A 13,160-nucleotide genomic window follows, 5' to 3' on the forward strand; every position below is an offset into this window, starting at 1 on the left:
TGTATAGCACGTGTTGTCTTCTTGCAGAGTCTTGGCTTCAATGCAACACTGTATACAAGTGGTGTAAATAAAGGCAACTACCTAGACCATAGAAAAGAGATTCGTAAATGGAGAAATTCGTTCGTTGTCTCTCTTATCTTCGGTAAGTTATGTTTTCCCCTGGAAGAAATTGGTATTGTGTAACTGTAAACTGTAGTATTTAAACACAACAGATTAATAGTTAATACGCACATCTGTCAGAATATATTTAGTGACGAATGCTGAAGCAGTTTGAGAAAAATTGGAGGATGTTAGGAATTACATATATTTAGTAAGACAGTAGGATTGTCTAGTGTATAATGACTGTGTTAAACCCAACAGATTTATAGATTTCAATGGAATTTTATCATCCTGGTTAGAAGTGGTGTACAGTATATGAATGGATGTTGAGCATGTGTCAAGATGGTTCTGCTCTGTTATTTTTAGGTGGGGGCTGAGTAATGGCTCTTTGCTGTCTAGTAATATACCTTGGTTTACAGGTGTACCAGCCATGTTGGTGATGGTGTACTTCATGGCTATGATGGAGCACATGACGCATGAAGAGATGTGCTGTGTATTGCCAGGCCTGTCCCTTGAGAACCTTCTGCTCTTCCTTCTTGCTACTCCAGTTCAGGTAAGCTTTTGATCTAGTAATCCATGTCAGTGCCATTTCTCAAAATCACTTCCCTTTTTGTTAAGTACATTATCTGTTTAAAAGTTAGGGTACATAGTCTTTTCTGCAATGTAGCCAATTTTCACAGCCTATAGGTCATCAATGACCTTTGAGATTCCATGAAATAGAACAACCCCTATCAGAACTTGCTTCGTCTTTTGAGGCTCGTACATTTAAAATTTGTTTGCTATATGACCTTATGGATTGGTATAATTACTGCAAAGCAAATCTTCACCCTCCAAAGGTGGTTTGAATCTGTGCTTTGAATTCCTAGCCCAAAGATTGCTTTGAAAGCTGAAATGTCTCGCAGGTGTCCCTTTCACCCACTCCTACAGAGCCTGGTATATATGAACATGCAGTTCCATCCCTGCCTCAGTATAAAGCAGGTGTCTGGATGAAATTATAGCCTTATTTTAAAATTCTTAACGTTTTGATCTCGCTGCTAAATAGCAAGCCCCTGCTTTATCATGGTACACTAAAATACATAATTTGAATTTATGGACTTCTGCAAATACTGTACAGGACAAAGGATGATCTAATAGAAGTTATAACCACAGCAGAGGACATACCCAGATAAAGTGTTAATGCCTAGAGGTAGCAGGTGGCTGCTCCACTAGGGGTCACAGCCTCAAGTTAAGGAAGCAACAAGTACAGAAAACTGTCCGTTAACTTCTTTGGGGTAAAAGTTGTGAACTCTTGGAATAACTTGCCAGTGAACGTTGTGATGGCATGGAGTGCGAGCTCATTTAAGAACAAACTTGACCAACACTGACACATGTTATGGTATATTCAAGAGCTCTTACATGCCCAGTACAGTACTTGCCAACAGTGCATAACAGTGAAATGACCAAGCACCCAAGCTGCTAGTAAGCTGACCAGGGATGAAGAGGATAAATGTGAAGTAATTAAAGTACTGTGTGAGAATAAATGGCTAATAAGAAAATTCTAAAAGTAATGGGAGAAAAGTGCATAAGATACATGCTACATCCATGCGTGGATGCCATCATACAGTATATCATCATCAATTGAGGCAAGTTTCATGGCTATATGCTCTTCCCAATCGACTATTGCAGAGTGGGAACTGTGCGTTATAAGTCGGACTTTCAAGCTTCCTTTTGGCAGTTGTGCTTCAGTTCAATTTAAGTTTTGTGTGTGTGTGTTTATGTATATTTAACCATTGTAATCTGTTGACTTGAAAGAAGTTACGCAGAAGAAAGAAACATTGTGATGCACCAAAATTATAAAATCGTATATTTTTTCCAGTTCATTGGAGGGCGGCACTTCTATATACAAGCCTTCAAGGCTCTGCGACACAAAACTGCCAATATGGATGTACTTATCATGTTGGCAACAACTATTTCATATGTGTACTCCTTGGGTGTGGTAATTGCAGCCATGGCTCTACAGCAAATGGCAAGCCCAATGACATTCTTTGACACTCCTCCGATGTTGTTGGTATTTGTTTCTCTTGGACGTTGGCTGGAACACATTGCTAAGGTAAGGAAATTTACGTATTTCCAGCTTGTGTGTAAAGTATATATTCTATATACAGGGTAATTAGTAATTTGTGACCACTCCAAGCAAAACATTCTTAATCGTGACAACAAAACATTGACAGCTAGTATTTTTTGTTACATACACTCTTAGTGCAATCTTGTTTTACTCTATTAAGTTGTCTGCTTTTGTCCATCAACAGGGTAAAACTTCTGAGGCTCTAGCAAAGTTGATGTCTTTGCAAGCAACAGAAGCAATGCTAGTGACACTTGATGAGAACAAAGAGGCTATAGCTGAAAAGATCATTGATGTTCACCTGATTCAGAGAGGAGATATGCTGAAGGTAATATCATAAATTTGGTTAAATGTGGGTCGGATTGTAGCCTTGTGACTACAGTATTTTACAATTTACCCGTAAAAGAACTAGGTAGGTACTTTTTTCTTTCTTTTTTTTCAAAAGGAAATTAGAAGTTATATAATTACAGTAGGTGTAGAGGAAGAATAATTCTTTTTAGTAATAACTACAATTAGAAGGTAAAAATAAGTTGCAAAGAGACTGTCACAAAATTTAGCCTTTTACCATTAATCTGTTGACCAGTCCTCATAATGTTTGTTCACTGTCTAATAAGAGCTGTATCATCTGCTTACCATAACCATGCACTTGGTAGGATTAGCTGCACCTCAGTAGGTAATATTGTAAAACACATTGTATAGTTTAAATGAATTTTAATAGGGGTGATATGATGAATGGTTAATTGAATATGGGATAATAAAATCTGGCACCCTGTGAGGTGCATTTCCTGTCAGGTGACCACTTATAACTCCAAATAACACGTGAAATAATTCTTTAGTTTTCTCCAGTGTTTTGAGGCCACCAGGTTTTAATTACAATGTATTATTTGCAAGGTTTGTAATTTATGTATCGAAGATTTTTTACATAAATAATACATTAAGTTTTAAGGAGTTTTTTTTTATTTTTGGTGAAGGCCTTAGCTCAGACATATTTTACAATAAAAAAGTATGAAAGAATAGTAAAAGGCGCAATTTCGTCTTCAGGTAAAACCAGGAGAAAAGGTGCCAGTGGATGGACGTGTTATTTCTGGTCAAAGCATGGCAGACGAGTCGCTCATCACCGGGGAGTCGATGCCTGTTGCCAAGAAACCTGGCTCGCATGTCATTGGTGGATCCATCAACCAAAATGGTCTTCTTCTGATGAAGGCAACACACATTGGTAGTGATACAACACTCTCTCAGGTTGGTTGTAGTAAAGGAACGTATAGCAAGTAATCTTCCTGTTAACTTGCATTAAAGAGATGCATTGTACAGTACAGTATTGATTTTTTCTCGGTATGCTGCTGTCTGTATTTAGTTATATTGAGGAGGCTTTTGCATGAAATTGCAAATGCATGTGCATCATTTTTGGCTATCTATTCTGTGTTTGGGTAAGTGCATTGTACCAGTTATAGAATAGGAATGATGGGGGTTCATATAGGCTGTGTGGGGTACTACCAGCAGTAGCTAAACCTTTGTAGTGATAACATTAGGCTGTTTACTTATTTAATTCAATTAATGCTAATACCTGTAGTCACTTTGTAACATCTATTTGTATAATATGAACTTCTCCTATTGGCTCTGAGAGAAATATGAATCCCATCCTTTTGTAGAATATAAACCTGGATTATGTGCTGGCCCTGGTCTACCAAGGTCTTACATGATACAAGATGTTGGCACCCCAGGACAAAGGGCTCACCAGGAGCCCTTCTTGAAGGTGCCAAGTTAGCTCTTAAAGGTCTCTAATATGGATGTGGTTTTCAATGGAAATATTGCATTTTGAATAGAATTAGGGTTGTTTGCAGATGCAGTTCATGAGCTAGCCCTTCCCATTAAATGGGGATCTCTCTATATGTCTCTCTCTCAACAAAGTGTTTATATATCGGAACCTGTAATGTACACGGGAAAATAAACGCAAACCATTTTCACCCCCGTATATTTAACCCAGGGCACCACGGTTGGTATTCGGTGAATAATCTGCCTAACTATCAATTGTGGTGGCCCAGGTTAGAAACCCGGCTCCTAAAAGTAATATTTTTTTATAAATAGTGTCCACTATCAGTTACCTCCAAACCAATAGTGGGGAAAACTACTCCTGGGGTGAATGTACTTCTCTGTTTGTGAGTTAAGCATATGTGGTGTTTGTGTCTGTCTTGAGCTTTGGATATGGTTATCTTGTTTGCTAAATATATATCTTGGAGGGAGGGTTCACAGCTGGGGTCATGAGATGTAGTGCTCTCTCTCTGCTGTCCAAAATATAACCCGAGGTTTCTCGAGAATTTCTTGGGCCAAGGAGAAGATATCAAAGACCTCCAGATGGTAGGTATCAAATAAACGAAGCAATTTGATTTTAAGATTTTGGCACCAAATTTAATAACCAATTATGTTCACCCGAGATATCTCTAGGAGAATCTCATGAGTTGGCCCGAATTTTAGGGGTTACTGTATAACTCCAGTGATAGGAATGTTAGAAGGCCAAGAGCTGAGCACTAGTCTGAAAATGGATAAATTGTTAAATGTGAGACAATAGGACACAGAGGTAGTTTAATCACTGTTTGCATCATGGTGTAGGATTGTGAGGAGGTGTAAAGTGATGTTTAGGTGAGGTCAGTCCATGAAAATTGCTCTGGTGAGATTTTAGGGCACTATGAAGTGTGCAGATATGCTCTGAAGACTTAGAGTTGTGGAAATGCATGGTGGTGTGGTGGCTGGTGGTAGAATACTAATAATTAAACAAAATATCTTAATGGTTCTCTAACGTGATGGCCAGAGAGAACAACGGTGTTAACAAATGTCATCCTTTTAACTTGATTATCCTTCATCTCCATTACACTTCAAGCCTACTATTGGTTCATAGAATCTGGCAATCTGGAACCAAATGGTGGAGCAGTGCAACGTGTAACCACTTTTTCAATATCCCATCTTGTTTGCCTGAACAGTGTAACCTTCCATTATTATATGTCCTCTCTAAAGGCCACAGAGCGGGTGTTTAGTGGTAGTGTTCTTGCAGGTCAGTTGCAGCAGCCCACTGGTTATAGATGTGGGTTTTTATCCTTCTAGTTGTTAGTTTTAGTGTGATTACATGACAAATCATTCTTCAGTGCAGGTGCCAAACCATGAATTCATAAACAGTTGTTTAGCTTGGCTGTTGCCTGCTGATTGTTTATACTTGTGGTAATGCTGTGTGACTGAAAGGTTTTGTGGAGCTTCAGCATGTGCCAGTTTATCATCGGTGCCAAAAAAAGAAGAAAAATTGCAAATTTTAATTTGGGAACAAAGAGCTATATGTTGGTTACTCTCCTCCATTGTGTGACCACAGTAATGAAAAGTGCAGTTGTTTAATTCTTTGGAATTTTAAAATAAAGAAATCCAATTTTCTTATGTTTTAATCACTTTAGTTTTTTATTAACATGATGATTTTTACTAATTTATTTAATAACCCATGCTCCAGTGATTGGTAGGATGTTACTAAAGTGTGCCACAGTTTCAGCGCTATAAATGTTACTGTAGTTTTCTTCTCGGGTAGAGGAAATAATGGGATTACAAATGTTAATTTATATATTTTTCTTAGATTGTCAAGTTGGTTGAAGAAGCACAAACATCAAAGGCCCCCATCCAACAGCTTGCAGACAAGATTGCTGGCTACTTTGTGCCAATGGTCGTCACAGTGTCCACTCTGACACTCGTCTGCTGGGTTATTGTTGGTTATATTGACATTAACCTTGTTGATGCAGATTATCAAACAAAGGTATGTTATAGTGCCCTATTTCCTGTGGTGTGGAGAGGAGCAGGTAGGGTTGATGGTCGGTAATGGAGAATTAGTCACAAGTTCCATTTTCTGTAGTAAGATACAATTGTCATGACCCATTGACCTTTCTGTTTTTAGTGGTTATACCTGTATCATTCAGGATGTGGCTGAAAAGTCGACTAGATCACTAGCAACAGTTGCCATGCTTATGGGCATGACGATAGATAGTGTTTTCTTGTGAACTAGTGAGCCATGTAGTAGCAAGTCATCTGCTCGCTCATAAAAGGAGATGTCAGGATGAATCCCCCCATTTATCTAAATTTGGAACAATAATTTTTTAATTAATACTTATTTAATTTTATTTAACAGCTAGATGAAGGGTTCACTAAAACTGAAATAGTACTGGAGTTTGCTTTTCGGTGCGCCATCACAGTTCTTGCGATCGCATGCCCTTGTGCCCTAGGGCTGGCTACCCCAACAGCAGTGATGGTTGGCACTGGGGTTGGTGCTACTAATGGCATTCTCATCAAGGGAGCTGAACCCCTAGAAAATGCTCACAAGGTAGGTAAATTTCAAAATAATTGACAGCTACTGATCATTCCCAGTTTAAATGGTTAACTCTGCCTTTTTCTAGTAATCTTTTAACCAGTGGTTAACAGATTTATACAGTACAGTGATACCTCGCTTTACGCGGTCAATTGAACCCACGGAGGCCCGCGTAAAGTGAACAACAGAACATAGGGGATTAATTGAAATAGAGACTGGGCCGACCCCAAACTCCACTTATTCCAGACACAATACGTACGTTATAGTAAAAATAACATCTGAACTTTATGATGGTATGCACACACACATAATATAGAAGAGAAATATCAATAAGAGAATAATATACTGTAGGTTAGGCTAGATAAAATCGAGGTTAGGCTTAACACTTACGTTAGAAGAGATGGGTCGGCGTACGAGAATGGAGGCTGGTTCCGAGGCAGAGGGCAGGCTACTGGCCCTCAGGTGAGTCACCATCACTGTCATCCACACTTATCAGGGCCTCCCTGACAAATCCCTCAAAGTCACCATCACTGTCTCTGTCACTATCACTGGCTTGGGCTGGCTTTGGTGGGTTGCGGGCGAAGAACTCGGTAATGCTTTGTTGATGGCTAGTGTTGATGTTGTCGTGATACACCTTGATGTAGGGCTCCATAATCTGCATCAGTTGGGTAGTGAAGACTTCATACCGGTTATCGTCAGGGTCATCGGGAAGGAGGAGCTTCAGTTTCTCTACACACTCGATGGCACCCCTTACATTACCATGCGATAACTTGCGTTCTTCTTGGGATGACGCACCACCTGCCTCTTCACTGACGTCATCATCTTCTAACATCTCGTCGGCAGTCACATCAGGATCCCTTATCACCTCCATAATGTCGTCGTTGGTGGTCTCGGAGAAGCCTTTAGCTGTAACACTCTGCGCAGCTTCTCTGGCAAGGTCTACTGCAGCAGTCTGAACCTCACCAGTCACAGATTGACTCTGCCTCCCACCTGGGATACCTTGCAACACATGTCTCCATGCGTGACAAACCGTTGCTACAGACAGCTGATCCCATGCCCCCACCAAGAAGTCCACAGCTTTCTTGACGTTGAATTTCCTCCAAAAGTGTTTCACAGGTACTTCTTGCTCTGCCAACTGTTGTTCCTCGTCCTCTTCGCTCTTGCTATCGGTGTCACCCAGGTTACGCAACTCATCCTTGGTGTTGGTATAGATGTTCAGGAGCTTAAACTTCTTTGCAAAGAATGCAGCTTTCACATTGCAGATTTATTCATGGTCCATGGGCTGGATTAATGACGTAGTGTTGGGAGGAAGGAAGACCACTTTTACGTTGGGGTGACGATCCAACAGTAGGGGCGAGTGTCCTGGTGCATTGTCAAGTAGTAACAAAATCTTGAATGGAACATTCTGTTGCTTACAGAATTTCTTCACGTCGGGAACGAAACGGTAATCAAACCAGGAGAGGGACAGAGTAGAGAACATCCACGCCTTACGTGTGGTCAGCCAGTAGACATTTAGCTTGGTCATGTCCATGTTCTTGTAGGCGTGTGGCTTGCGGGCTGTGTGGATCACCGATAACTTGAGTTTACAGGAACCGGAGGCATTGGTGGTAAAGAGGACGGTGATGCGCTCCTTCTGCAACTTCCAACCCCGACACTTGCTGGCAGTCTTGACAGCAAAGGTCTTGGAAGGTAGCTTTTTCCAAAACAGACCAGATTCGTCCATGTTGAACACCTGGTCGTCGGTGTACTGTCCTTCCTCCATAATCTCTCGTAAGAACGGAGGAAAATCCCTAGCCGCAACATGGTCAGCACTTGCTTCTTCACCACCAATGTTAATGTTGGTGATCTTGTTCCTCTTCTTAAACCTCTGCAACCGCCCAGAGGAAGCATTGAAGGGTTTGGGCTCTGCAATTCCCATCTTAGGTGACATTGCTGCATACAGTTCACGTGCGTACTCCTGAAATGAGCTCGTGTCCACCGCCATGTTCCGTCTTACCTGACGAATCAAGTAGCTCGCAAGTAATTTCTCCGTCTTGAGAAGCACCTTGTTGTGACAATACAGTACTTGATCATAGAAGCACCTGTGGACTTTGATGTTCATGTGTTTCTTTTATCTTGGCTGCATTCATCTTGATTGTCCGGATCGTAGATTCGTTCACACCATGCTGGCGCGCCAAATCAACATGTCTTGTTCCTTTCTCCAACTCTTGGATGATCTTGTATTTAATTTCGTAGCTTAGGGCACGTATCTTCTTGGGCCTAGGGCGGCTGGGTCCAGGTAATGCAAGGTTTCTTTGTGGTGGTGGTGGTGGTCCGGTGGCAGCCATTCTTATAGAACAATAGATACCGATATACACAGTGTGGCCGGGAGGGGTGTAACTGACGCAGGTAGGTCAACGGGCTTCATCGCTCCCACGGCGGGTCATTTCATATTACATTAAACCAATCACAGCTAGCGGGGTAGGGAGGTAAGGATGCTTTGCCCAATCACAGTCCGATACGTCATATGACGCCACCGATAACGCAACAAAGACATACACTGCGCAACCTACTCGCGCCGCTTACCCAACATGGCGGGAGGTTTGAATCCAAAAATGGCCCGGAGCGAGATGACCGCCAGCCGCTCTCCGCGTAAAAGAGTACATGCACCTCATAAAGTGAACATTCCGGGTCTGGCAGGGTACTGCATAAACGTGGAAACGAGTAAAAAAAAAAAAACGCGTTAAGCGGAGTAATACTGTATATGAATTTCATAATATGTCTGTTTTGTTGTGTTGTGAAATTTAAGTAAAGAGCCAGTATATCATCATCAATGTATTCAGGTCATTTTCCATGCTTACATAGGTTAGCCTTGATTATCTGATGATATCTGTTGGGTAAAACCAGAATGGGATGTCTTGCCTCCTTCCCCACTGCACAAAAAATGCAGTAGAAACCAAGGGATGGGCACAACTCTGGTAATGGTGGATCTCCACAGATTTGCCAATGCAGAAGCTTTACAGTATAAACTTTGATTACTGTATATTGCCCATAAACATTCACACATGGTGTACTAATTCAAGTCAATTGTGCAGGTTAGGACCATTGTGTTTGATAAGACAGGAACAATCACCCATGGCACACCAACTCTAGCCAAACTCTCCCTGTATGTGGACGAGAAAGTGTGCACACTCGCTCAGTTTCTAGCCATCGTCGGAGTAGCAGAAAACAACAGTGAACACCCTATTGCCTCAGGTATATTATTCTTTCTGTATTCAGTATCCAGTAAGTAATGGAAAGGTACTCATAATGGAAATATTTAGGCTTGAATGAAATATTTAAGTGCTGAAGCACAATAAATTATTTTTAAACTGATACTTTCTGTATCTGCTTCTTTATGCAGTTTAAAAGTCAGATTAGACCCATTCAAAATATCTTTATCACCTCATTTGACTTCCTTAGTTGTGGTCTTTAAATTAGTTATCCTCCTACAGCCATCTCCAAGTTCTGTCGTCAAGCGCTGGGTAACCTGAATGGTCAGTGTGAAGGCTTCAAGGCAGTGTCTGGCTTTGGTTTGCAGTGTATTATTTCTGGCATAGATCGCCTCATCACAGCCGCCGAGTCCTCAGAGATGTTGCTTAATGTAAAAAATCTCACTATTAATTACATCAATGAATATGGGTAAGTACTTGAAAATTTTACTTGGTTGGTGTGTCAGTCTCTTCTAGTAATAGAGTTTGTTTTTAGAGCAAGTTTCATAAGAATTTTTGTTTTAGGAAGGAAAAGCACGAAATATATGTACAGTAATTGCATTAGTAGGTTAGACCACCGTATTTTCTTACACTACTTTGTAACTGACACAGTGGGTCAGGTGACTCGTATACTGCACATGTGTCAACAAAATTAAAGATTTACACAATGGCTTTTATTTTCTTTTGGGTAAAAAGGATATGGGATTCAAGTCTCTTTGAGCACAATTAACTTGATAAATATACAAATATTCTTACATAAGTGTACTGTAAACAAAGTCAGACAAACTTATGTACAGACAGGATTACATACAGATGGCACTATTCAACCAAGATTTTTTATTTTTTTTTACAGTAAAGAATTAACCTTATTTCTCATGAATATCTATATTAAATATGGAAGTAATGCATGACTAGGATTAATAAAAAATGATTCAATTAGCTGTGTATACAGTACTGTATAGAAAAGGTAATTTTGAATTATATTACTATGTTTCAGGTGGAAATTTTTTTCACAAGGTCTGCATCTCCAATTGTGTAATGGAAGTTGATGGAAAAATAGGTTTCAAGTTCTGGAACTCTGACTTGGAGACAACTTTTCAGGAATGTAACCCTTTCATAACTCAAGGGTTGCCTGTGATAGCCATTTCTAATGGTCACTCCTCTCACTTTTAAGTATTGCCATTGTTGATTTGTTATACATTTTCAGACTAACGGATGTGTTGGATCAGCCACCACAGAGACGAGAGGACATGTTTCTCATTGGGGATGTTTTGGTTGACTGTTCTCAAGCACCACACGTATCGGTGGACACAGAAAATACTCCTCTGTTTTCACCGTCTACAACTAGTAGCAGCATGAACAATAAAAAATGCAATGAACCCTATCAGGTACTGATTTGGCTGTTTTTGTTGAATTCTAGTATGGGTATTCCTCGATAACGATTTGTTGGTTTAGTGATGTATAATTTTTTGACACCCTTTCTTGTTTAATGGTCAATTTTTGGTATAGCAAAGTTCGACTCGCTGGGAATAATTTGAGGGAAATCGGAAAAACTGGGGATTCTGTGCTCCAAGTCCACATCATTACAATACATACTCTAATGTGACTTGGAAATAAATAAAATAAAATATGAAACTATATAGTAAGAAAAATCAAGAGCATGAGTGTATTTGTGGGAGGTGAAAGTATGAATTGAGGCAGTGAGCTGTAACTGTGGCCAGCTACGCTCTTTCTTCCCCCTATGTGACCTCACGGCATACAGGCAGTAGCAGCCACACATGCCTCTGAGTCGGCTTGGTGACTTCCTGGCTGAACTGTGTTGCATGTGTACTGGACCAGTTAATCTGTAAATGTGAGGAATAATAAAAAAAAAATAATAGATAAAATAAAAAAAATACTGCATTGCCCTTTGGCAATTGTTTCATTGGACATGACAGAACACCTGAGAGATCCCCCACACTGCTCCTCCCTCCCCTTCCCACTCTGCAAGGAACTCCTGGGCACATAAGAGATGTTTTTTTTTTTTTTTCATAAGGGCAATATTTTTTTTTCCCGTTGACCCAAATTTGGGTCATAATTTCAAAATTCTGTAAGGGCAAAATTCTGTAACGCATGGGATGCCTGTATTATATCGCATATCGTATCATCTGGATTACTACATGTAACAAAGTGTTAGTAAATACAGAGTAGAATTTTGTCACAATTATACTATACAGGTTGTACCTCTCTAGTCCGGCAACCTCGGGACCTGACCGGTGCCGGACCATGGAAATTCACCCTTTTCCTGGATAGATAGTGACTTGTGCTTATGCTTGGAAGCACTAGCACCACTTTCTCTGTCTCATGGTCTCTTTGGAGACATATTGAAGGGTTAAATGTCGTATAGTAGCTTCTCAAATTTCGAGAGTTTTTAATTCTTAATGTATTTTATTGGAACACAAAAAAAAGATAAAAAAAAAAAATTTTGACCGTGGAAACTCGAATTTCGACGGGTTTGAACGGCCCGCCAACGTGCAGACGACGTGCATAATCGTGTAAACGGTGTCATTTCTCTTATGTACAAAAGATTCATTATTGTTTATTACTGAATGTCTTTTTTATTGAATTAATGTTTGTGTGCAAAATGAGCAATACAATTCATTAATAATACTTAGAATATTAAAACACACAAGGAAATGACACAGCATTGTTTTCGTTGATTACAAAGCCAGTGACTGACTGGTTCTACACATAAAACTGAAGAAAATAAGACCTTGGTTGTAGCTGTAGTAAAATTAATATGGTTGTTTTAAGTAATGTTATTTAATGTTTATAAATGGAACAATAGAAGTAGCTAACGATAATGGTAAAGAAAAAAAGAGATCGCGTATGGAAGTGCGCATGCACTCACGTGAAAACATATCGTCATTACTTTACATAAGAATATGAAAGCTACACTTATTTACTGTTCATATATATTTTAATTAATGTTTCTGAATTTTTTTTTATTGAAGTAATGTGTGTGTGTGTGCGTGTGTGTGTGCAAAATTAACAATACAATTTATTAATAATACGTGGAATATTAGAGGAGACGAGACGAGACGGCTGCCGGCATTGTTTGTTAAAGCTTACGAAACCAGTGACTGATTGGTTCTACATATAAAACAAGAAAATGAGACCCTGATTTTAGCTGTAGTAAAATTAATGTAAAAAAATGAATATGGTTGTTTGAAGTACCTGTAATGTTATTTAATGTTAATAAATGGAACAATATAAGTAGTTAACCATTAATGGTAAAAAAAGTGAGACTGCGCGTATGTAAGTGCGCACATGTGAAAACATATCGTCATTACTCTACATAAGAATATGAAAGCAACACTTATTTACTGCTCATATATATATTGAAGGGTTAAATGTTGTA

General features: G+C 39.6%; 1 protein-coding gene across 8 annotated transcripts in view; it reads left to right on the forward strand.

Annotated features, from left to right (window-relative positions):
* Window positions 1-13,160, forward strand: part of LOC121873275 (copper-transporting ATPase 1-like) — a 76,552-nt gene that overhangs the window by 39,518 nt on the left and 23,874 nt on the right. For all 8 annotated transcript variants that reach the window (XM_042376719.1, XM_042376718.1, XM_042376721.1 and 5 more), the window contains exons 9-18: window positions 28-142; window positions 519-652; window positions 1,955-2,188; window positions 2,388-2,528; window positions 3,242-3,439; window positions 5,808-5,984; window positions 6,354-6,545; window positions 9,605-9,764; window positions 10,004-10,190; window positions 10,968-11,148. In XM_042376719.1, coding sequence (XP_042232653.1) covers window positions 28-142; window positions 519-652; window positions 1,955-2,188; window positions 2,388-2,528; window positions 3,242-3,439; window positions 5,808-5,984; window positions 6,354-6,545; window positions 9,605-9,764; window positions 10,004-10,190; window positions 10,968-11,148 — 1,719 coding nt within the window. The remainder of the gene's footprint in view (window positions 1-27; window positions 143-518; window positions 653-1,954; window positions 2,189-2,387; window positions 2,529-3,241; window positions 3,440-5,807; window positions 5,985-6,353; window positions 6,546-9,604; window positions 9,765-10,003; window positions 10,191-10,967; window positions 11,149-13,160) is intronic.

The sequence above is a fragment of the Homarus americanus genome, unplaced genomic scaffold (genome assembly GCF_018991925.1).
Source record: "Homarus americanus isolate GMGI-L3 unplaced genomic scaffold, GMGI_Hamer_2.0 scaffold32929, whole genome shotgun sequence".
Lineage (NCBI taxonomy): Eukaryota > Metazoa > Arthropoda > Malacostraca > Decapoda > Nephropidae > Homarus > Homarus americanus.